General features: G+C 40.0%; 1 protein-coding gene across 1 annotated transcript in view; it reads left to right on the top strand.

The window, feature by feature from the left end:
* Window positions 1-645: 645 nt before the first annotated feature.
* The window catches only part of LOC104281002 (inositol 1,4,5-trisphosphate receptor type 2-like), a gene marked incomplete at its 5' end in the record, with an annotated part of 40,300 nt that continues 21,111 nt past the window's right edge, over window positions 646-19,834 (top strand). Inside the window, 8 exons of the mRNA XM_009878846.1 lie at window positions 646-754; window positions 2,381-2,568; window positions 3,867-4,050; window positions 4,646-4,902; window positions 6,523-6,723; window positions 8,621-8,731; window positions 13,697-13,792; window positions 14,973-15,092. Of these exons, the coding sequence (XP_009877148.1) occupies window positions 646-754; window positions 2,381-2,568; window positions 3,867-4,050; window positions 4,646-4,902; window positions 6,523-6,723; window positions 8,621-8,731; window positions 13,697-13,792; window positions 14,973-15,092 (1,266 nt within the window). The remainder of the gene's footprint in view (window positions 755-2,380; window positions 2,569-3,866; window positions 4,051-4,645; window positions 4,903-6,522; window positions 6,724-8,620; window positions 8,732-13,696; window positions 13,793-14,972; window positions 15,093-19,834) is intronic.

Raw genomic sequence — 19,834 nt, 5'->3', positions numbered from 1 at the left:
CCCAACTCTTAATTCAACGTATCTTGTGTTGCTGAACATAAGCAAAATGAAAGGGAAGATCTTCAGAGAGCTGCATGCAAATTTTGACTGGTTGTGGTTTTGGAAGTAAAGGAACAAGGAGATACAGAGAATGCTTTTAAGCTGTTCTATCAAGTGTCATATCTCTGTTTTAATATTTCATGTGATGTGCCTTCTTTCAGATGATCAGCTGGATTATCTGAGATCAGAGAAAAAGGAGTGATACTCCTCAGCTGCAGAAAAGAGGAAGAAAGTACTGCCATGGCAGCATAGGGTGCAGACATACTGACTGCAGAGCATTGGCTCTTTGTAGAACTTGCTGCCATATACACGTCTTGCAGATAGGCAGGAAGAATTATTGAAGTGGAGGTATTTTATTTGTAATCGATAAATTTAAAAGAAACTTCAAATAAAGTTTCTACAATGGTATTTTAGAATTCTTTCCGTGAGATTTGTTAGATAAGACCATTAGATGTTTGTTTTCTGGACAGCTTTACTATTTGTGTGCTTAGTAACTATAATGGAAAGACCTGATAAATTATGTATCTATGTTAAACTACTTGCTTTTTCAGACAAAGGAAGTTGGCCACAACTCTAATTTCTTCTATTTTTATCTTTCTCTTAAAGGGCAACACTTTAAGGAAAATACTCCTCTATCGCTACTTTAAAGGAGAACATGCAAGTGGTATGAATGGGCCTCTGTCTGCCAGCTACAGCAAAACTGCACAAGTGGGAGGTAAATCAACACAGATCATTTAAAGAGAACAAAATTAGCAGCACCATTTTTTCCAATAGGCACATTGGAACTGCTCCAGGGATTCAGCTGGTAAATAAATCAAACACGTTCTGTAACCACTTAAAAGGGAGGTAGTATCAGACTTTTCCTATTTTTAAATTGCGTGCAGTTGTCTCAGATGGCTGGTGTGCATTTGGCAGTACTGAAATAGGGACTTTCCCCATGGCCCTCAGTCAGTCATTCAGTTCAGATCTAATTGCTAACACCATTTTAATTTGCCAGTAAATCCACATCCAGAAATTCAGCAAAGCACAAAACATTTGAACAAAGATGTTGCTGGTTTGGGGAATTTTATTTTTTTTTTAAATTTTAGATCCTTTACTGATACATGAAAAAAAAATATATATAGGGAAAAGGTTCTCACAAAGATACTGATTAGGCAGTGAAACGTGTTTCCCCAGGAGGCTGCAGAATTTGTCAGTTCTTGTTACAACTTTACTGGACAACTCTCTGATGAACCTGCTCTAATTACCGTGAGCAGGAGGTTTTAGTAGATCATATCTGTGAGTCCCTTATAACCTAGTTTTTTGTATGATTCAGTTCCTGAAGCCACAGGAAATTATTGTAGGATGGTTTGTAAGAAAACCCAAGATAATATATGTCATAGGAAATGAGGCAGAAGCTGGGTGTAGGGATAGGTCAAAATACTTGCCATTGCATTTTCAGCATATGTTAAAGGCATGCCCAGATATGGGGGCATGTCCAGGTGCTATCCAACTGGTCCTCCTTCACTATTTCAGTGTAGACACTGGAAATGTTTACAGTCTTAATATCCTGTACACCAAATTTTGTTCCCTAACAAACAGGAGGGTAAAGATTTACGCCTTTTTTAGTTCGCTTTCTGAAAAATATGTGTGTGTATATGTTTGTACCACTTCAGTACAAACAAAATCTGAACCATCTTAATCAGTTTAATCAGAGCAGTACTGCCTGATTAAAGGAGTACTATGCTTTCCCTAATGAAGTAGATGCAGTTGCATCTGTGTAAAAGTAAGTATAGCAGGGAAGTTGATCATCTCTGATAATAAAAGGTGGTTGATTTAATGAGCTAATACAGTTTAACGAAATTCCTTAAAACCACATCTTGAGTTTGAATTAACTAGAGTGTGTTCTTGAAGAATGTCATCATGATGTTAATGGTCTAGGAGTTAGATTGGCAAAAGCATTTATCTAGAGGGTCACACCCATAGCCAGAGTGGATTTAGCAGTACACAATCTACTTATAGATGAGACGTGAGATTGAAAAGCAGATTTAAAAGTGGTCTCAGAGTACTCAGTACATGCACTCAGTTTAGCATATGCAGCAGGGGAACAAATCAGTGTAATTTCCAACTTCTTTGTTGTCTGAATATGATGACAGAACAATGGTTTGGGGATTTGTTTTATTTCTTATTCTTGGACCCCAACATTGCAGTTTCATACAGAAATCTTGTTTGCATCAAGGTGGTTTTTGCCTGAAACAACATTGCTACTGTAGGCGTAACACCAGTTATTGTTACCAATAGGTTCATTTTCATATGTGTATGTGAAACAAACATGAATGTTATGTATCTGTCTAATTTGCAGGTGGATTTTCAGGACAAGACTCAGATAAGTCTGGAGTAACCATGTTTGATATTCAGTGTCTTCTGGATAAAGAAGGTGCATCAGAACTAGTCATAGATGTTATAGTAAACACCAAAAATGACAGAATTTTCTCAGAAGGCATTTTGCTTGGTATTGCATTGCTTGAAGGTGGAAATACGCAAACACAGGTATCTATTTCATATACTTATTCACATACTGATTTTCAAACACACAGAACCTGGAGACAAATAAAGAGAACCTTTTTACTGTGAATTCTGTGAAACGTTTATCCCTATAATATGTATCGCTACAATATAAATATGCCCTCTTATAATGCAATATCTCCTAATGCAGACTCTTCAACAGAAGAAAACATTTTTCAACTGTCCCTTTCTATGTAGCACAGTGCTTTTTTTAATCTGGTGTTTGCCATGGGAGCATTATCTCCAGCTGTTTCATATCTCTCTCTGTAAAATTAAAAATTAGAATACTTTCAAGTTTTTAAAAGCAATAAAATTAAATTATTTTCTGGAAACATTTAGGGAAATTTATCAAAATCTCCAAAGAAAGGAAATCTGTCGGTTTGAGAAGACCGATATCCCAGTCCATAAAAAGTAACGGCTTTAAACTTCAGATTCCAGTTTGGTGTGAATGATATCCCTCTCACCTAACTTTAGCCGAATAAGGTGATCATTTATTCTTACTCTCTGATAGGCAGAATTGTCATAAGAGAGGAGAGATTTGTGAATCGTTCCCTGCATTTCCCCATATCTCATCATTACCTATTAAGGGAGCCTAAATAACTAGCTTATACCTCATTGCAAGACTATAAAATTAAATGAGAGGTATCTCATCTTGAATCTTTATTCTGTAAAAAATATAATACAATCTGTGACCCTTAAGAGAGTGTCCTAAAAGTGCTAAAGAAGTGAAATTTTGTTGAGGCTTTCTAAAAAAGCTGGTGGAGGCTGTAAAAGGCTTTTACTCTAAAAGAGAGTTTGTAAACTGTTGAAAACAGTACTCAGCCTGCTTGACGGTAGTACTGAGGGGCTGAACTTAATAACCCAAAATATTAATTCCGATTCTGTGTGAGGCACAAAAGAATTATGTAATCTAAGCTATAGTATTACACATTAGGTGTTTAATGCCTCCTCTTGTTGTTACATAATGACAATTACTTTTCACTGTTATTTGTAGATGGAATATTGTAGAATGCCTGGAGAAGTGGAGTCAGTAACTTCAGGTGTGATACTGTGACATTTTAAAGATTGCAAATAACAGTGCTCACCATTTTATCCAATTTTAAAAATGCTATCATCAGTCTTTGTTACCAGCTTTGTATATCACTTTGTGGAAGAACTGGTCAGGCAGGGGGCAACATTTTTTCTGTGTAAGTGTAGTAATTATTCATTGTTTGTTTCACAAAAAATATTTTTGAATTTCTTTCCCTTGGAAGATTGATATTTAAAGAATATATTTTTCACAGTATTCAACTTACCAGCAACTGAAGGAGCAAAAAAAGTCAGAGAAGTTCTTTAAAGTCCTATATGACCGCATGAAAGCTGCTCAGCAGGAGATACGATCAACAGTGTCTGTGAACACTATTGATTTGGGGAGCAAAAAGAAAGATGATGATAGTGACCTAACCATATCTGTTCCGAAAAAGAGAGGTAAGGAGGCAGCGATGTAAAAGAGGGGAGAAGTGCATTATATTCAAAGAGCACGTACTGCATCACTGATACTGTGCCGTGTTGATCAATAAGCTTTAATATTAATCATTGCTAATTTGCATCTTTTGCCTGTTTTTCTCTGAATTACAGGCCATCTCTTAAGCTGGTTACAAAGAATTAGCTTTGGTGAAATCAGTGAGGCTCTGCCAGTTTATACCAGTAGAAGATACACAACCTTATTTTTAGAGCAGCAGAAGTAAAGGCTGCTGCTAATGGGCCTATTTCACAAGAGCGAGCACAGGAACTGATTTCCCACCCTGTGGTCCGTCTATTGTTCTCCTCATTTATTGTATATGGGAGAGAAATAGTAGGGCTTTTTGTTTTAATGTTCTGTTTCACTCGGGTTTGTGGTTTATTTGGAACATGCTATCCCTGTATGAATGCTGCTTTGATATTCTTTGCAAGTTGCCTAGAGGTCTTTGAAAAGTTAGGCACCAACAGAGAAAAACTTGCATTCATTATTATTGTTTTTTTATTGCTTAATCAAATGAGAGGAATGAGTTTCAAAAATGAAGGAAAATTATCTTCTTTTCAGTAAAGGATTCAACCCTGCATCTGAAAGAGGGTATGAAAGGACAGTTAGCAGAAGCATCTTCTGCAACGTCCAAGGCTTACTCTGTGTATAGAAGAGAAATGGACCCGGAAATAGAACTTATGGGCTCAGGAACAGATGCTGCAAATGCAGAAGAGAAGTCAACAGAAGAAGCAATCATGAGCCCTGCCATTGCAATCATGCAGCCAATATTGAGATTTCTCCAGCTGCTGTGTGAGAACCACAACCGAGAGCTGCAGGTAAAGTGCTTTGAGCTGAACTCTAAAAGAAGCTGGAGCTGGAGTTTCATAAGGGAAGAAAACTGGGCACAGAGTGGGTTGAAAGTAGCTCTGAAGAGAAGGATTTGGGGGTGTGAATGGCCGAAAAGCCAAACACGAGCCGGCAGTGCGCTCATGCAGCCCAGAAGGCCAACCACATCCTGGAATGTATCAAGAGAAGCGTGGTCAGCAGGTCGAGAGGTGATTCTCCCCCTTTACTCTGCTCTTATGAGACCCCACCTTGAATACTGCATCCAGTTCTGGTGCCCCCACCATAAGAGGGACGTAGATCTGTTGGAGCGTGTTCAGAGGAGGGCCACAAGGATGATCCAGGGGCTGGGGCACCTCTGCTATGAGGACAGGCTGCAGGAGCTGAGACTGTTCAGTGTGGAAAAGAGAAGGCTTCGGGGGTACCTAATAGCGGCCTTCCAATACCTGAAGGGAACCTACAGGAAGGCTGGGGAGAGACTTTGTACAAGAGTGTCCAGCGACAGAACAAGGGGAAATGGGTTTAAGTTGAAGGAGAATAGGTTTTGATTAGATCTTAGGAAGAAATTCTTCAGTACGAGGGCGGCAAGGCTTTGGAATAAATTGCCCAGAGATGTTGTAGCTGCCCCCTCCCTGGAGGTGTTCAAGGCCAAGTTGATTGGAGCCTTGAGTAGCCTGATCTAGTTGAGAGGCATCCCTGCCCATGACAGGGAGGTTGGACTAAGTGATCTCTAAGGTCCCTTCCAGCCTAGGCCATTCTGTGATTCTTTGAAAAACACACCTATACTTGGCTCGTGTAACAGAACAGGGGGATAAAACGACCCTTTTCAAGAACCACTGACATACTCTGTTCGAGCTCATGTTTATGTCCTCAGAATTGCTTAGGGAATGCAGCATAATCACATAGAATTGAGAAATGTGTAAACGTCCCCAGTAGTATCCTTTCTATACACAAATGGTGGCTCACTTGCCACAGGCTTGAAGACCATGGGAAGTTTCTGGGCAAAGTTTGGGTACTGCACTTTTCCCCGGGTATTATGATTGAAGGCTTTAAGATGCTACATGTGTCCCTGCCGTCAGTTCCTCTGGTAGAAATGACTGTCCCCATAGCAACCTTTGCAAAATGAATTTTCTGCAAATATACCTCAGTGCCATGTGCAGCAGCCTCCCTGAAAGCAATGCTGGGGGTGGTTTGAGCTAAGCTACTGTTCTGTGCTGACACTGCCGAGGAGCAGGCGTGGTGTGCCAGCACACCTGCTGAGCTGTGGGGCAGCAAGCTTCCAAGAGAAGGGTTGTAGTGGATGGAAGGGGACAGGTATTCAGGACATGCAGAAGATGTTTAAGGCCAATGCAGTTGTTTGCAAAGTTTATTTTCCTAAGCCCTCCCTTCTCTGCTGCTCTAAGCAGATAATAGTTCTCAACTGCTGCCCTAGGGCATAATATGTTTTCTACAGTGTAATGTAGTTCAGTACCTAAGATACAGTGGTCTTGTGGTCACAGATTGTACCCTTCAGTATTTTAATGAGAAAGACTGTGTTTGACTTGACTCTCTTACTACCACTCTCTTACTTGTTTTTTGTGGGTTTTTTTATGTTCCTTTTCTCCATCCACCAGAATTTTTTAAGACATCAGAACAATAAAACAAATTACAACCTTGTTTGTGAGACCCTTCAGTTTTTGGACTGTATCTGTGGGAGCACAACAGGTGGGCTGGGCTTATTGGGGCTTTACATCAACGAGAGGAATGTGGCCCTTGTGAACCAGACACTGGAAAGCTTGACTGAGTATTGCCAGGGTCCATGCCATGAAAACCAGGTAGGATTCAAATAACTTCTGGATGCAGAAGAGTGTACCTGAATGTATGGTATCTGTGTGCTTATTGTAAACTCTTCTCTGTTCTTAATAAGATAAATTCACTTGTAACTGCTATGACTAGGCCTGAAATGTTTCAAGCTTTCATAAGACCTGAGCAATTCTGTTAAGCCACAGCTCAAAACATGCTTCTGTAGTATGTCTACTTACCTGGAGGGTTTCCAGTCCTTTCAGAGAGAGTTTAATGTCTTATGTCAGTGGGTCCGTGGCTTAAACCTCACTTGGTGAGACTGGATTATGAGTGACAGTTGTGGAAGTATATTGCAAACACAATCTTGTTTTTGTTGTTTTCATATGTTTTGCCTTTCCTGGTGTTTATGTAGGTTGCCAACATTTACTTTCCTTAATTCACATAACTGCCACAAAGTTTAACTTACTGTCCTGCTGTACTACCTAGCAGCATCTTTAATTATGATGCCAGTAGTGAAATGGATGAGATTAAAGACTAGGCTTCTAATCTTCTATGCCTCGCTTGATACAGTCTTTTAAAGTCATATTCTTGTGACTTTTGGTAGATATCTCTTTAGTGCCATGCCGAGGCAGTATAGAAAGGTAAAGAATGTAGTTACATGCTGCTGTATTTGATCTGAAGAGAACTGTAGTAAAGTTGTCACAGTGGATGAAATTGGAGAATTTCTACTGTGGGTTAGGAATGGGAAGATTGCGGTAGGTGAAATTACAGAGGCAATCTGCTCTTGATATTAGAAATCGCTGAAGAATTACATGTAGTATGAATGCTACTTCGTTAATGTTCACAAATAAAGTGCAAAGTCCTATTATTGCCATTGCTGCTAATCAATTGCCTTTACTTAAAGCTTTAAAAACAAACAAACGAAAATCCTTCAGTGGACTACATTTTAGATACTCATGTTTGATCCACTAATGAATGGGAAGAATGTCTGTAAGGAAGGAATTAATTACATGACTGGAGATAAAATAGATGTTTCAAGCTAACATGTACTCCAGCAAGTTTACCTGAGGAGCAGTGGAGGAATCCTGATAGTGGGACTGATTAGTTACACTTTATTACTTAGACCTACCTGCTGGGAAGTCACTCAGGATTTGAGTTATGCTTGTTTACTGCAATTCAGTGCATTTCAGAAGCAAATTCTCCACAATCTGATTGTCATTTTTTTCCCTTTGTCTTGAAAACTTTTCCTTTCCTATTGTCCTATAAACTTACTGGAAATAAATACCATAGGTTTTTTGTGTAACTGACACTTATTTGCAAGGCTTAGAAGGTCCGAGACTGAAAATGTAAAAGCATTTGGGAAGTACCGTTGGTCATGATTACAGTTTTGATTTCAGTGTCCAGAAATGTCCTTCTGTGTAGGACGTGTCCAAATGCATGTAGAAAACACTAATCTTTGCAAACAATTCATGCTCAAACAGTGATATTAGTGCTGCTTGCTGAATGTAAATTAAGAATGTGAGTGTGCAAATTTGACTGGGCCTGCATTCAAACATGTCTCTGCATGTGCATTCACCTGCATCTGGCCGTGCTCCTGTGGGCTGCTCTCTGTAACTTGTACCATTTGGTGCCAAACCCTATGTGACTCACCGCAAGCATATTTTAGCTTGTACCAACATTTTTGCAGTTGTGTGCTGGTCGAGTTGGGGGTAGTTATGTACTACACAAGTCTCCCGCAGCACCACTTGTGGCATGTTTTCAGGATGCTGTGCTTTGGCTGGGAGGTTTATTGCTGTTAGAAGTCTTTCAAGTTCTGGGTCCTTGTTTTGGAAATTTGCTGATGCGCGTATTCTCTCTCTCTCTCCCCCTCATTTTCTCCCCTCCTTCCCTTCCTCTCCACCACCACACCCTGACTCCTTTATTTTGCAGACTTGCATAGCCACCCATGAATCTAATGGGATTGATATTATAATTGCACTCATCTTGAATGACATAAATCCTCTTGGCAAATACTGCATGGACTTGGTGCTTCAGCTAAAGGTACAGTAAACATAAATTTGTTTATTTAAATTGGAGTAATAATAGAGAACATACCTGTGCAAGAGCTCCTGGCAACCTGCTATTTACTTAGCAAAATGTACTCAGCAAAATATTGCAAATTAATTCAGCTCAGCTTCTGAATCCCTATGAGGCCCTCTACCACAGACCTTTTGACCACTGTTGTGTTTGGGAGCATGCCCTCAGGGTTTTTTTTAAAAATCCTCTCAAATAGACAGAACATAGGTAGCATGAAAAGTCTATATTGTGGGTACAAAATCTCACAGGATTAATAAATAGCAACACTTTACATACATGTAACAAATCAGGCATTCTCTGTATATACTGAACTCTTAAAAATTTACTTGAGATGTTGTGAAAAAAAAAAAAAATTGTCAGATGACCTGTAACGTCAAATAAAGTTGAAAACAAGGTTAAAGTAAATTGTATATTGTTTCTCTTCTCTGTGTCCTTTGAGGGGGAGGACAAAGTGTAGAGCAGCAGGGCGAAGACTAGAGTGGGAGGGCTTGTAATTTTGTTTTGTATTCTGTGGAGGGTTGGATAGGCTCATAAGTAAGTTTCTCCGGCTTGTGTGCCACTGCATGAAGAGGGAAGCTCTGCAGCTACACTGTCTGCCAAGTAGGGTAGAACTTGTCCATGAGGAGCCTTGTTTTATTACCTTTTCTTGCTGTCCAAATGAAGTATTTCCACTGCAGATGGTCTGTTTCCTCCTCAAAAACAGAAAATAATTTGTGGTAGCAGCATTGCGTCACTTTGGCGACATTATGTATGCCTAATAAAATAATTAATATAGCTATGTATCATGTACAATGAAACACTGAATCAACAGTGCTTTACACATGATTTTAATAACTGTAATTACATTTTTGAATGCAATGTAATTCATAGAATGAATCATAATCATAGAATCATAGAATGGCCTAGGCTGGAAGGGACCTTAGAGATCATCTAGTCCAACCTCCCTGTTTTGGGCAAGGGCGCCACCTCTCGACTAGACCAGGCAACGCATGGGGACCGAGCGGGAATCAAACCTGCGACCTCGATGTGGGTCCTTGTTGTCAGCACCGCGCTCAAACCACTGAGCTAACCAGCCCCCTTAAAATTCAGGCCCCCTTCAAGCAAAACACTTAAGCAGGCATTTAACTTTGAACATGCAGACAGTTCTTTTGAAGTCCAAATTTCAGTGTCTGTAAAGACCTAGCTGCAGTAATCCCAGTGCCATTTTGATTTGCCATTATCATGAAGCTAGCAAATGCCTGTAGAACATCTTTTCTATGTAAGAACCAGAAATGAAGTTTAGAGACATTGCTGCACGGACCAGTTTGGCCCTATTCACAGGAGGCTATGTATGCCTTTCTTACATAGCAAAAACTGTGGTGAATGATACCAAAGGTTCAATCTATGGAAATTACTCCGATTTTGCAGAATCACAGTCATTTGGGTTAGAAGGGACATCTTGAAGTCATCTTGTCCTAAGCTCTGCTCAAACAGGGTCAGCTAGAGCAGGTTTCCCAGGACCATGTCCAGTTGAGTATCTCTACAGATGGAGACTCCATCTGGGTAACCTGTTACGGTGGTTTTCACAGTAAAATAGTGTTTAATGTATGTGTTAATTCAGGTACATTGCCTCTTGTCCTCCCACTGGGCACTGCTGAGAGGAGTCTGGCTCCCTCTTCTTCATTCTTTCCTGTGAGGTATTATATTGATAAGAGCCCTCCCTTCTCCGGGCTGAACAGTCTAAGCTCTCAGCCACTCCTTATATCAGAAATGCTCCATTCCCTTAATAATCTTTGTGGCTTTTTGCTAGACTTATTTCAGTAAGTCCATATCTTTCGTGTACTGGGGAGCCCAGAACTGGACACAGTGCCGGGCCAGATGTGATGTCAAGAACCAAATTAAGAAGTTACTGATTTTTATTTTGAGTGGCAACACATTGAAATAATCTAGCACTGAGTTTACCAGGTAATATTTAACATGGACAATCTGTCTGTGCTCGTAGACAACTCTGAAGTTGCTGATCCATAAATTTTTACAGAATGTGAAGTATATAGGCCCACACACTTGCACATACAAACAAGCTCAGATGCTGTTTTCAGGGAACATTATAGGTTGAATCCATACCCACCACCAAAGCAAAGGCAATGCAGCATTAGATTTTCCCATGCCATCTTAATTTAGCTTGTTTTGCACATAGTTTGTGATGTGGTATTTAATTAGGTCTTCAAGGATTACTTTTTCCAGTGGACTCCCAAATCACTTAGTGAGCAGGGTAGACAGTGTTCACTGAGTGCACAGATGTCCAGTGTTCTGTTCTGCCTCTTGTTCTTTTGAGGCTTTCCTTACTGACTAGCGTTTAAGCCCTGGCACACAGTATGACCTCAGTATCTGCCACCGTATATAGTGGCAGGATGAAAAGATGTTGTCAGTATAACAGTAGAGAGAGTCTAATACAAGTGGCTTTTTAGCTTCTCCCATAGCACCATACTCTGCTGTATCTAGCTACTTCTCGCATTAATTTATTTCTCCAGAATTCTTATGAGGAGATGAGAATCCAAGTGAACAGAAATTCAGGCTGTCCTGTTTGTAGCACCTGGGAAGCGATTTTTTTGCAGTACTAATGTGTTATGAAGAACTTTATTCTGTATTTTCCAAGTTCTTGATCTCTTTTCCTCATTGATATCTGGGAATGGAAATCGGATCCCAGGGTCTCAAAGCAGGCAGAAAATGAGGAACAAGTAGTGAAACAAGCATCCCAGTGTCAGGTGCAGAGAGAAAAAAAAAATGGAGGATGTGCCTGCCTGCTATAATTCTAGGCTATGGCATGCCACTTTTGCTGAGTCAGTAGGAAGAAGCTGGCTGTTGGCACAAAGTCCTGCCCACCCTCAGCCTGCAGCAGGCTTCTCACCATCCTCAGTGTTGTTTTCACTGAGAAATAGCTACAAAGTCCTTCTCACCCATGAGCAAGTAGAACTGGTACCTTTCTCCAGTGTTTCCTCCCCTTCCTTCTTGAGCAGCCTAGCAGCCTGTCTTGTCTCCTCCTCCTCAGTTTGGGATATTACCAATGCTTCCACAACTGACTTGGTCACCACTCTAAGGGAGAATTGTGGCAGAAAAGGGAGCATCCAGTTCTTCAGAGCAGCACCCTGTTTGGAGTCTTAATCAAAACACTATCCTTCCCCTCCACCTGGCCTCATTCACTGTCTGTGTTGCACAAGGAGAAGAGTCTGACTAGCCCTTTCCAATGGATGATCCTGATTTGATTTTGGAACAAAAGAAAAGGGGAGCTGTGGAAAAATTAATGTGGAGTCCTGCTCTCCTGTAGCCAGTTCCAGTCTGGTCTTCTCATCTGTTGTTCTTTGTCCTTATCTCATTCTTGTGTAAGCAAGCCCAGGCTCCTCTCTTCTGGCTTCTCACTCAACTCCTGGTCTCCTCTCCCAGATGGTCGTAGTTCCCCTGTCATGTATAAATCCTCATTCTATAAATCTACCCTCGCTTCCATCTGCCCCTTACTTCTGTGGCTGACTTCCCATCCTACAGTCCTCCAGTTGGAGCTGTGCAAACCTCAACTTGACACAGCCCTGGGGAACCTACTCTGAGCAGAGAGTGGGACTGCTGAAAGATTAGTCCAGAGGACAGCCTCAAATGTGTGATTTTGTGATCCAGCCCACATGGGTTTGTGATTCTATACCCATCAAGAAGAAACTCTCTGGCCTTTTAGCTTTGAAATGAGCAAAATTCTACAATATGGTATTTAAATTGTAATTTAAAAAAACGCTTATGGGTTGGACAAATTTGGCTGGGTTTCCTTGGGGACTACAACTTGCATGATTATGTTATCTCATCCTCTAGTGCTCCAGATTTTCAGCTCTGCTATCAAAACTTGGGAGATACAAAAGCAGCTTAAAACAGAAGTTGCTCTAACATGCAGAGAATAACGTCTTTCTTTTTGCCTTGGTCCCAAAAGCAGCTGAATCCTTTTCCTCCAAAACTGCTTGTACTAGTTGTCTGAGGCACACCCTTGCTGTGAGAAATTTCAGCTTGCATTGCAGACGTCTGGCAGCAATAAGTGTCTGAGAACGAGGTTGTATGATGGATTGAGAGTTTGACTGGCCCCTACCTGTATCATGGAGCTGTGCTCTGCTTCCAAGTGTTTCGATAACTCAGGCTGTAAGGGGAGATGACGGGGTGATGCTGCAACAGGGAGGCCCAGGCCCCCATGCTCTGCCAGAAAGCAGGCAAACCTCCAAACCCCATTCTTTCTGTGCTGTTCACAACAATTGATTCAACTGGAAGACAGGCAGGTCTCTGAAGTCTGAGGCACTACTGGGTTACTGCTGCTAAATCTCATGCTATTTAGTCCTTGGGAGCAGTCTTGGTGAAAAGTGCTCCATTGACAAATAAAGGATGTCTTTATACGTTGCCCCAGGAATACTTGGTATTGAAACAAAATTCCAGGAATGTATGAAAACAGTTTATGTTATAACCTTTCAAATAACAACCGAGTCAGACTTTATAGAAACCAAAGGGGAAGGAGACCTGTCTGAATGATGAAACCTTCTGTGTAATGTATTTATAATTACCTCTACTGAGTATTGTTTTAGCAGAAAGCCATGGCAAAAATTGCTAGGTGGGCAATAAGAAAAGGAAATGGAATTCCACTTCTTGTGCACAGTATAGAGCAAGGCTCTCTATTTAAGTCAAATCTTTTTCAATATTTAAAACGCTTCTTCATATATAATGTGCAAGGTTAGTTAGCTTTACAAGATGCTGACATTAAAATGGGAGAAAAAGCCTATTAAATATGTCAGTAAAATAAAACCTACTAGTACTCTAAAATCTTATCCACTAAAAAAGTGGTCCTCATAATCTCAATTAAAAAAAAATGCAAGGGTTATTAATCCATGAAATAGATTTAAAATTTGCATTAACTTGGTTTTGTATCTCTAGAACAATGCCTCCAAGCTTTTGCTGGCTATTATGGAAAGCAGGCATGACAGTGAGAATGCGGAAAGAATCCTTTTCAACATGAGACCAAGGGAACTGGTGAGAAAACTTCTGAATATTCATAGATCTTTTGGCTGAAAAAAAATCTGTCATTAAAACATTTTTTAAATGATCTGCATCTAAGCTGAAAAGTGTTGGCAGCATATAGTGACACAATGTATCAGGATAGTACTAATTCACAAAAAGTACTTTAAAAGGATCAAGCATGCACGATTTCAGTCTTTACGACTTCATTATTTTTATTCGTTCCAAGCACTTTTCTGTAATTGTTTCCTAACTAAATTATCATATTCTGATAGACTGTCTTCAAGTACACTTTGTCAGGGGCTGGCAAATTAAGTTTGCTGACAGAAATGTGTGTGTAGACATATAGTATATATTGTGTGTATATATATATATATATATATGTTATGTACATATGTCTCATGAACAAAGAGAATTAGAAACAGTTGTTGCTGTATTTTGGAACAACCAGGATTTTTACAGAGATTGAAAATCACAAGAAATTGCTTCCCATCTGATTGACTATGTAAGAGCAGTGACTGAAGAACTTCTTTTATGGGGAGACCTGTGGTCTTCAGCCCTGCCCTTCAGCAGAGCCCAGTGGCCTCCTGGTTTCAGAGTGTCATCGTTGAGGTGGCACATCAGCACGATGAGGCTATCCCTAAGGTACCACTGCAGGATCAAACCCTGAATGTGGGGAACAGAAGATTTCCCTCCACACTGGTCCTCTAAAAGGCTTTGGAGTGTTTTGGAATTTCCGTAGCACTCTGCCCAGATCTGTATCTTCTTTTCCTTTTTTGTTCAGTGTGTTGAGTTTTTTTTCTATTAAACTGCGTGGGAAATGCTGAGTGACATCACAGCCCACTCTAGCCAGAGATTGATCATGGCTGCACCTAAGTGCCATACAGTGCGACCTGCCATGTCTGTAGATCCCTCTTTAAAAGGGCTTCTGAAAATAACTGCTCACAAAGGCTCAGCATTGCTGTTCCTTTCTAATGATTGCAGCTTTGCTGATGAGAAATGTCAGAGTTTGGAGCTTCCTGAGTACTTCAAGCTTGTCGTTATTCAGAAGCGGTTTCTCAGGCTGCTTACTCTTCTTGAGGAACTGCAGGACACCTGTCCAGGCTAGAGCTGAACAAAGCAAGTGTGTTCAAACATAGTGCGCTTCTTCCCCGAGAATGACATTTATTTAATCCTGGTTGGGTTTCTGTTACAGGTGGATGTAATGAAGAATGCCTATAACCAAGGCCTTGAATGTGACCATGAGGAGGAGAATGGAGATGATGGCATCTCTCCAAAAGATGTTGGCCATAACATCTATATTTTGGCCCATCAGGTATGTCTTATTTGTTGTGTGGCTGTTTCCAGAAAAGTGTAACGAGGTTAAGATCCACACAAAACCCATCTGATCAAAAATAGAACTGTTTCCTTCTTGTGATTTCTGCCTTATGTTTGTGTATATGACTTTATCTGGAAATTTCTTGAGAACAGGACAAGTCTCACTGTGTGTGTAGGCAATCTAAGGGATTTAAGAGGCTCTATTTGTGTGAAATAACAACACAGAGCAAACCAGTTAATGTCCATTTAGCTTTGTCTTCTTTTAACATTAATAGCTGATTTATAATATTCAAATCATAAACAACGTGATTGTTTTTGGTGTATTGTAAGTAGTAGCTTCAGTTATGATACCAAGTGTATTTGCACTGAGATGTTTCCCATTGTTTTAACTATATTAGTTAACCAATAAGAATAATTGGGTCTTTTTACTGTTTTCTTCTTTTGAATTATATTGTAGTGCCCTCAAGCCTTTTCTGATCACTTTTGCTTCTCTACTGGGTAGAGGTAGAATGTACACTGAAGGTTTTTATTTAATGGGCTATTAATTCTTCAGAGCAATTAGTAACAAAACTAGTTGATCTTTCAATTATATTAAGAGTATTGAAATTTTTTTTTAAACTAAAACAACAAGGACCACGTATTTCTTGATTATAACATAAACGATAGCATTTGGTATTTCATATAAGGGCCAGGTTTAAAAAAAAAAGAGGTTTTACCAAGAAGAAATAAAGAGATAGGGATACCGAGTGTTCTGCATTCACTATGCTTTTTAAGCGTTGTTAGGAGTTGAATATTCAATGGAAAAAGAAAGCAATCTGTAGTTATACTAGTATTACACAATGTTTCTTTCAAGCAAGGCATGCAAAACCAGGCACTAAGTTATGCTCATGTGCTTGCAGCATATATTTAAATAAGTAAGTCTTGTTATTATTTTGTTGTAGTTGACCATGTTGTACTCTTGTGCTGTGTGTTGGACTGTACATAAGACACCCGTCGAAGATGATAGAATTTTTAGAAAGCATCTCTAGCTCCTTGCCTTGTATGACTATTTACTCCTTGTATGAATGCTTATAATGAAAATTTAAATGCCTGCCAAATCAAAATGGTGGTGTTTTATGTCTTCTGCCTACAGCTTTTGTTAAATAACACAGTTTGTGATAATGGAAAAAAGCTTGAGGGAGTAGGCCTAAAACTATGTATGAACTGACTTGCTGGGGTCATTTTACAAAAGAGGTCACTACCAAGGGTGTACTAGTTAGCTGAGACATATGTTAAGCTCTGTCCCTAGAAACATATTCAGGGCACTGGGGAGGTCCGTGATGCTACTGCACAGCTATTCCAAAAGCCTGATCCATAATCAACGTTTTGGTTGTGTAAGGCTGGATATTTTTACAGCAATTTGTTGAGCTCCTTCCTGTTCTGTAGAATTAAGTGGTAAGATTGGCTCTGTATGCTGTAAAAATATTTATTTTTTTTATGAAAGAAAACTGTTTTCTTTCTCTTCCATTTCTGTAACACTGTGTGTGTGTGTGTGTGTGTGTGTTTACAGTAGATTTGCACCCGTGTTGAGCCCTATATCAAAACAAAGCAATGGAAGGACAGGCAATTTGGGGCCTTCCTCTCTTCTCCACTAATGAAAAGCTATGATTCTTGGCACAGGATTGCTGATCTTTGACCCCAGACTCTTTCCATGTGTGTCCTTTCGCTCACTCTGGGATGGGCAGGATACAAACATGGTCCCTCCTCAGTAAGTCAGTTGTTGCCGGGTTCCTTTTTTGGCTCCTCTCTCCAAACACCCTCTGATGCTTTGCTGTGTCAAAGTGACTTTTCAGTGCCTGGGCCTTCTACTTGGATTAGCTGACCTGATTTACATAATATTTCTTTGCTGTGTTCCTTATAGTTTCACAGTTTTTCAACTTTTTTTTTAATACAACCAGTGTGGCTCTTCAGTCACTTTCCTGACACTTGCTTGTGACCACTTGCTTTATTTACTGCTTTTTGGTTGTCCCTCTGTAATAGCAGAATCAATGCCAAGAGTTCCTCTTTTTTCTGTTACAGCCCTCAAACACAGACAGTTTATTTTGGGGAGCTCAGACTTTCAGTTTTTGTTGTTGCACTCTTCAGGGTGATGGTGGGTTCTGCATTTTGCTACCACTACATCCTTCCTTGCCCTTCCTGTGGTTGATTTTACCAGAAGCAAAAGACATTCTTGTAAATGTTTGACCCACAGTGCATAGAAAGTTTTAAATATGTCACAACCAAGGCTGAGATTTCTGTTACTACATCTCCTTTACAGCCTTCCAACCCCTACCCCAAATGCATATGCAGGCACGTATGTCCAAGTGCACACCTGTACGTCGCGCACACACACACGCCCCCAGAGGTGTGTGGGCATAGCAGCCTGGGGCATGTTAAATAGGCCATGTCATGAGTTTTCACATTTCTTCCACATGTTTCTTTGTCATCTCTCTGCTTTCCTTTACTTCCTCATCTTCCTCCAGCCTGCCACGTGCCATAGCTGTGCCGCTTCCACTGCAATGACTCCAGGCTGTCTGGGCGCTGCTGCTCCTTACTTCTCCCATTTGATGTATTATGATCTGAGAGGAGAAGGGAACACCACTGAGAGAAAGCAGAACTGACTTATCCATGAGGAACTACCCTGAGCTGCACCCCCACTCTGCAACCTGGCTTTGGGGTAGAGGCTCCTGCCAGGTGTAGCTCTTCTACAGCTGCTTGTGGAGGAGTGACATAAACTGGTGTTTGAGGTCACATCTTTGAAAAATAAGGCTATTACTGCTAGACAGAGAGCGTTCACAATTCTCTTGAAAATCCACAGAGGAGATTCTGTTTTCTCTGTCTTGTTCAAATGTCATGCTTAGAGCCAAGCCTTGAACTTGACATTGCTAATTTCTTACAGTGGTCTTGGGTGAATGCCAGTGGAACGTTATGGATAGTTCCATCAGCTCTTACACCTTCTCTTTTCAAGCCTCAGTCAACATAAATTGGTGTGATATTTTTACTGCTGTCCTTCTAAAAGCTTTTGACATAGTAGTGCTCCTTATGTGCAGATGTATTAGTGTAGGAGAATCAAATTTTTAAATGGCTACCCAAAAAAAAAAGAAATCATAAAAGGCTAAAGAAATCCTCTGACTTTTCAGATGACCACTCGAGGTTGCTACCTGTCAGTTACAACAAAGTATTTTGGTAGCTTATAAAATAAAAAAAAAAGCTGTCTTGGAGTTAGGACTATTTCTGTGAGGTTCACAATCCCTTTACATTTATGATGAAGTACGACAAGGCACTGATTATAACCACAGGGTCCTGTAGTTTGCATGCATGTACATCTGTGCTTCTGTTAAGAGAAAATACTTTGGAGTGTTTCTCTGTGTTTTTCGGCTAGCTGCAAACTGTCTAAGTCAGGCATGAAGCCCAAGCTAATATGCTGCACCTTTCAGCAGGGGCTTTATTCATGAGGCTCAGAACGTGAAATAACTTAACGTAGCTTCTAGTCAGCTTCCAGCATGGGAAAAATGCTCTTTCATCTGCTTGTAGAGCTGTGTAGACATGTCCTTCATCTAGAAGGATGTGAGTGGGTAGGCAGTAGAGAAGCAAATCGTAAGGCTGTAACAAAATTTTCAGTGCCTTGTGACTTCTTCCATCTGGTTCCCAAAGCTGTTGCAGGAGTATAAGGGTACAGACCTAGCATGTCGCCCCTTTCATGATGCATGTTTTGTGCTCTCAGACTAGCAAAATGTTTACTCAACTGCTCAATTTTAAGCTTATTCTTAAATGCCTTGCTGGAGAGGAAGTGTAGGTCTTAGAATTCCAGACTACCCTTGTAACCTCCAGGTAAATAGAAGGCGGATTGTTTTTTTTTTAATGAGGTAAAGCTAAAAACCTTATTTAACTTATTTACATCCCAACGGACTACCAAAACTACTTATATTTACGTAATTTCCTGGTGGCACCAAGACTTAGTGAAAAATCATTTCCTTCACCGCATAAGGGTAGAAGAAAGTAACACTGCTTGGGATCAGTCAGGTACTTCTAATATACTAACACAGTTGGAAGTGTTCTTCCATTAAGTTCTTAAAATAAACCAAGGAAAAGAGGTAGGATTTGCTGTGAATTGCAAGGTGCTTGCTGCATGTGCTAAGAATACTGCAGCAATTGGGCATCATGAGTAAGTCATGCTCCTTCCTCTTTGGTGCTAATTTTAAATGGAATGAGCAAAATAAGTTATGATCAGCCTTTATGTATTTGTATGTGTAAGTTATCAGCCTTATGTATTTGTTAATATATTAATAGCAGAATCAAGATTTCTTTATTAAACTTGGCAAGCTTTATCAAATGTCTTATTGATATGTTTACTTCATGCAGTATATTGCATATTAATGTACACACAAAGTGTATTTGCTAGCTAGACAATTAAAATGGTAATAATAGATGGCATGGATGTATAGTTGGGGAGTAGGAGTACACTATAGGCTATTTTATAAAAGTTACTGGTTTTGATGGATGTATAGTTTAGGAGTACGCTATAGGCTATTTTGTAAGAGTTACTGGTTTTGACACTTGAAAAAGGACTGCTTTGGTAAGACTTGGATGTGATATGTTCATTAAGGAGAAACTAAAGTCACTTTTTAAAAAAATAGCTATCCAAATATTTGAAATTCTAGGAAGCACAAAGCCTTTTGTTACTGTGGGTTTCTGTTTAGCATGTCATTCTATATCTTTGTT

This window comes from Apaloderma vittatum, unplaced genomic scaffold (genome assembly GCF_000703405.1).
Source record: "Apaloderma vittatum isolate BGI_N311 unplaced genomic scaffold, ASM70340v1 scaffold8911, whole genome shotgun sequence".
In the NCBI taxonomy this organism is placed as follows: Eukaryota; Metazoa; Chordata; class Aves; order Trogoniformes; family Trogonidae; genus Apaloderma; species Apaloderma vittatum.
The sequence above is the reverse complement of the archived record's forward strand: the minus strand, read 5'-3'. Positions and strand labels throughout refer to the sequence as shown.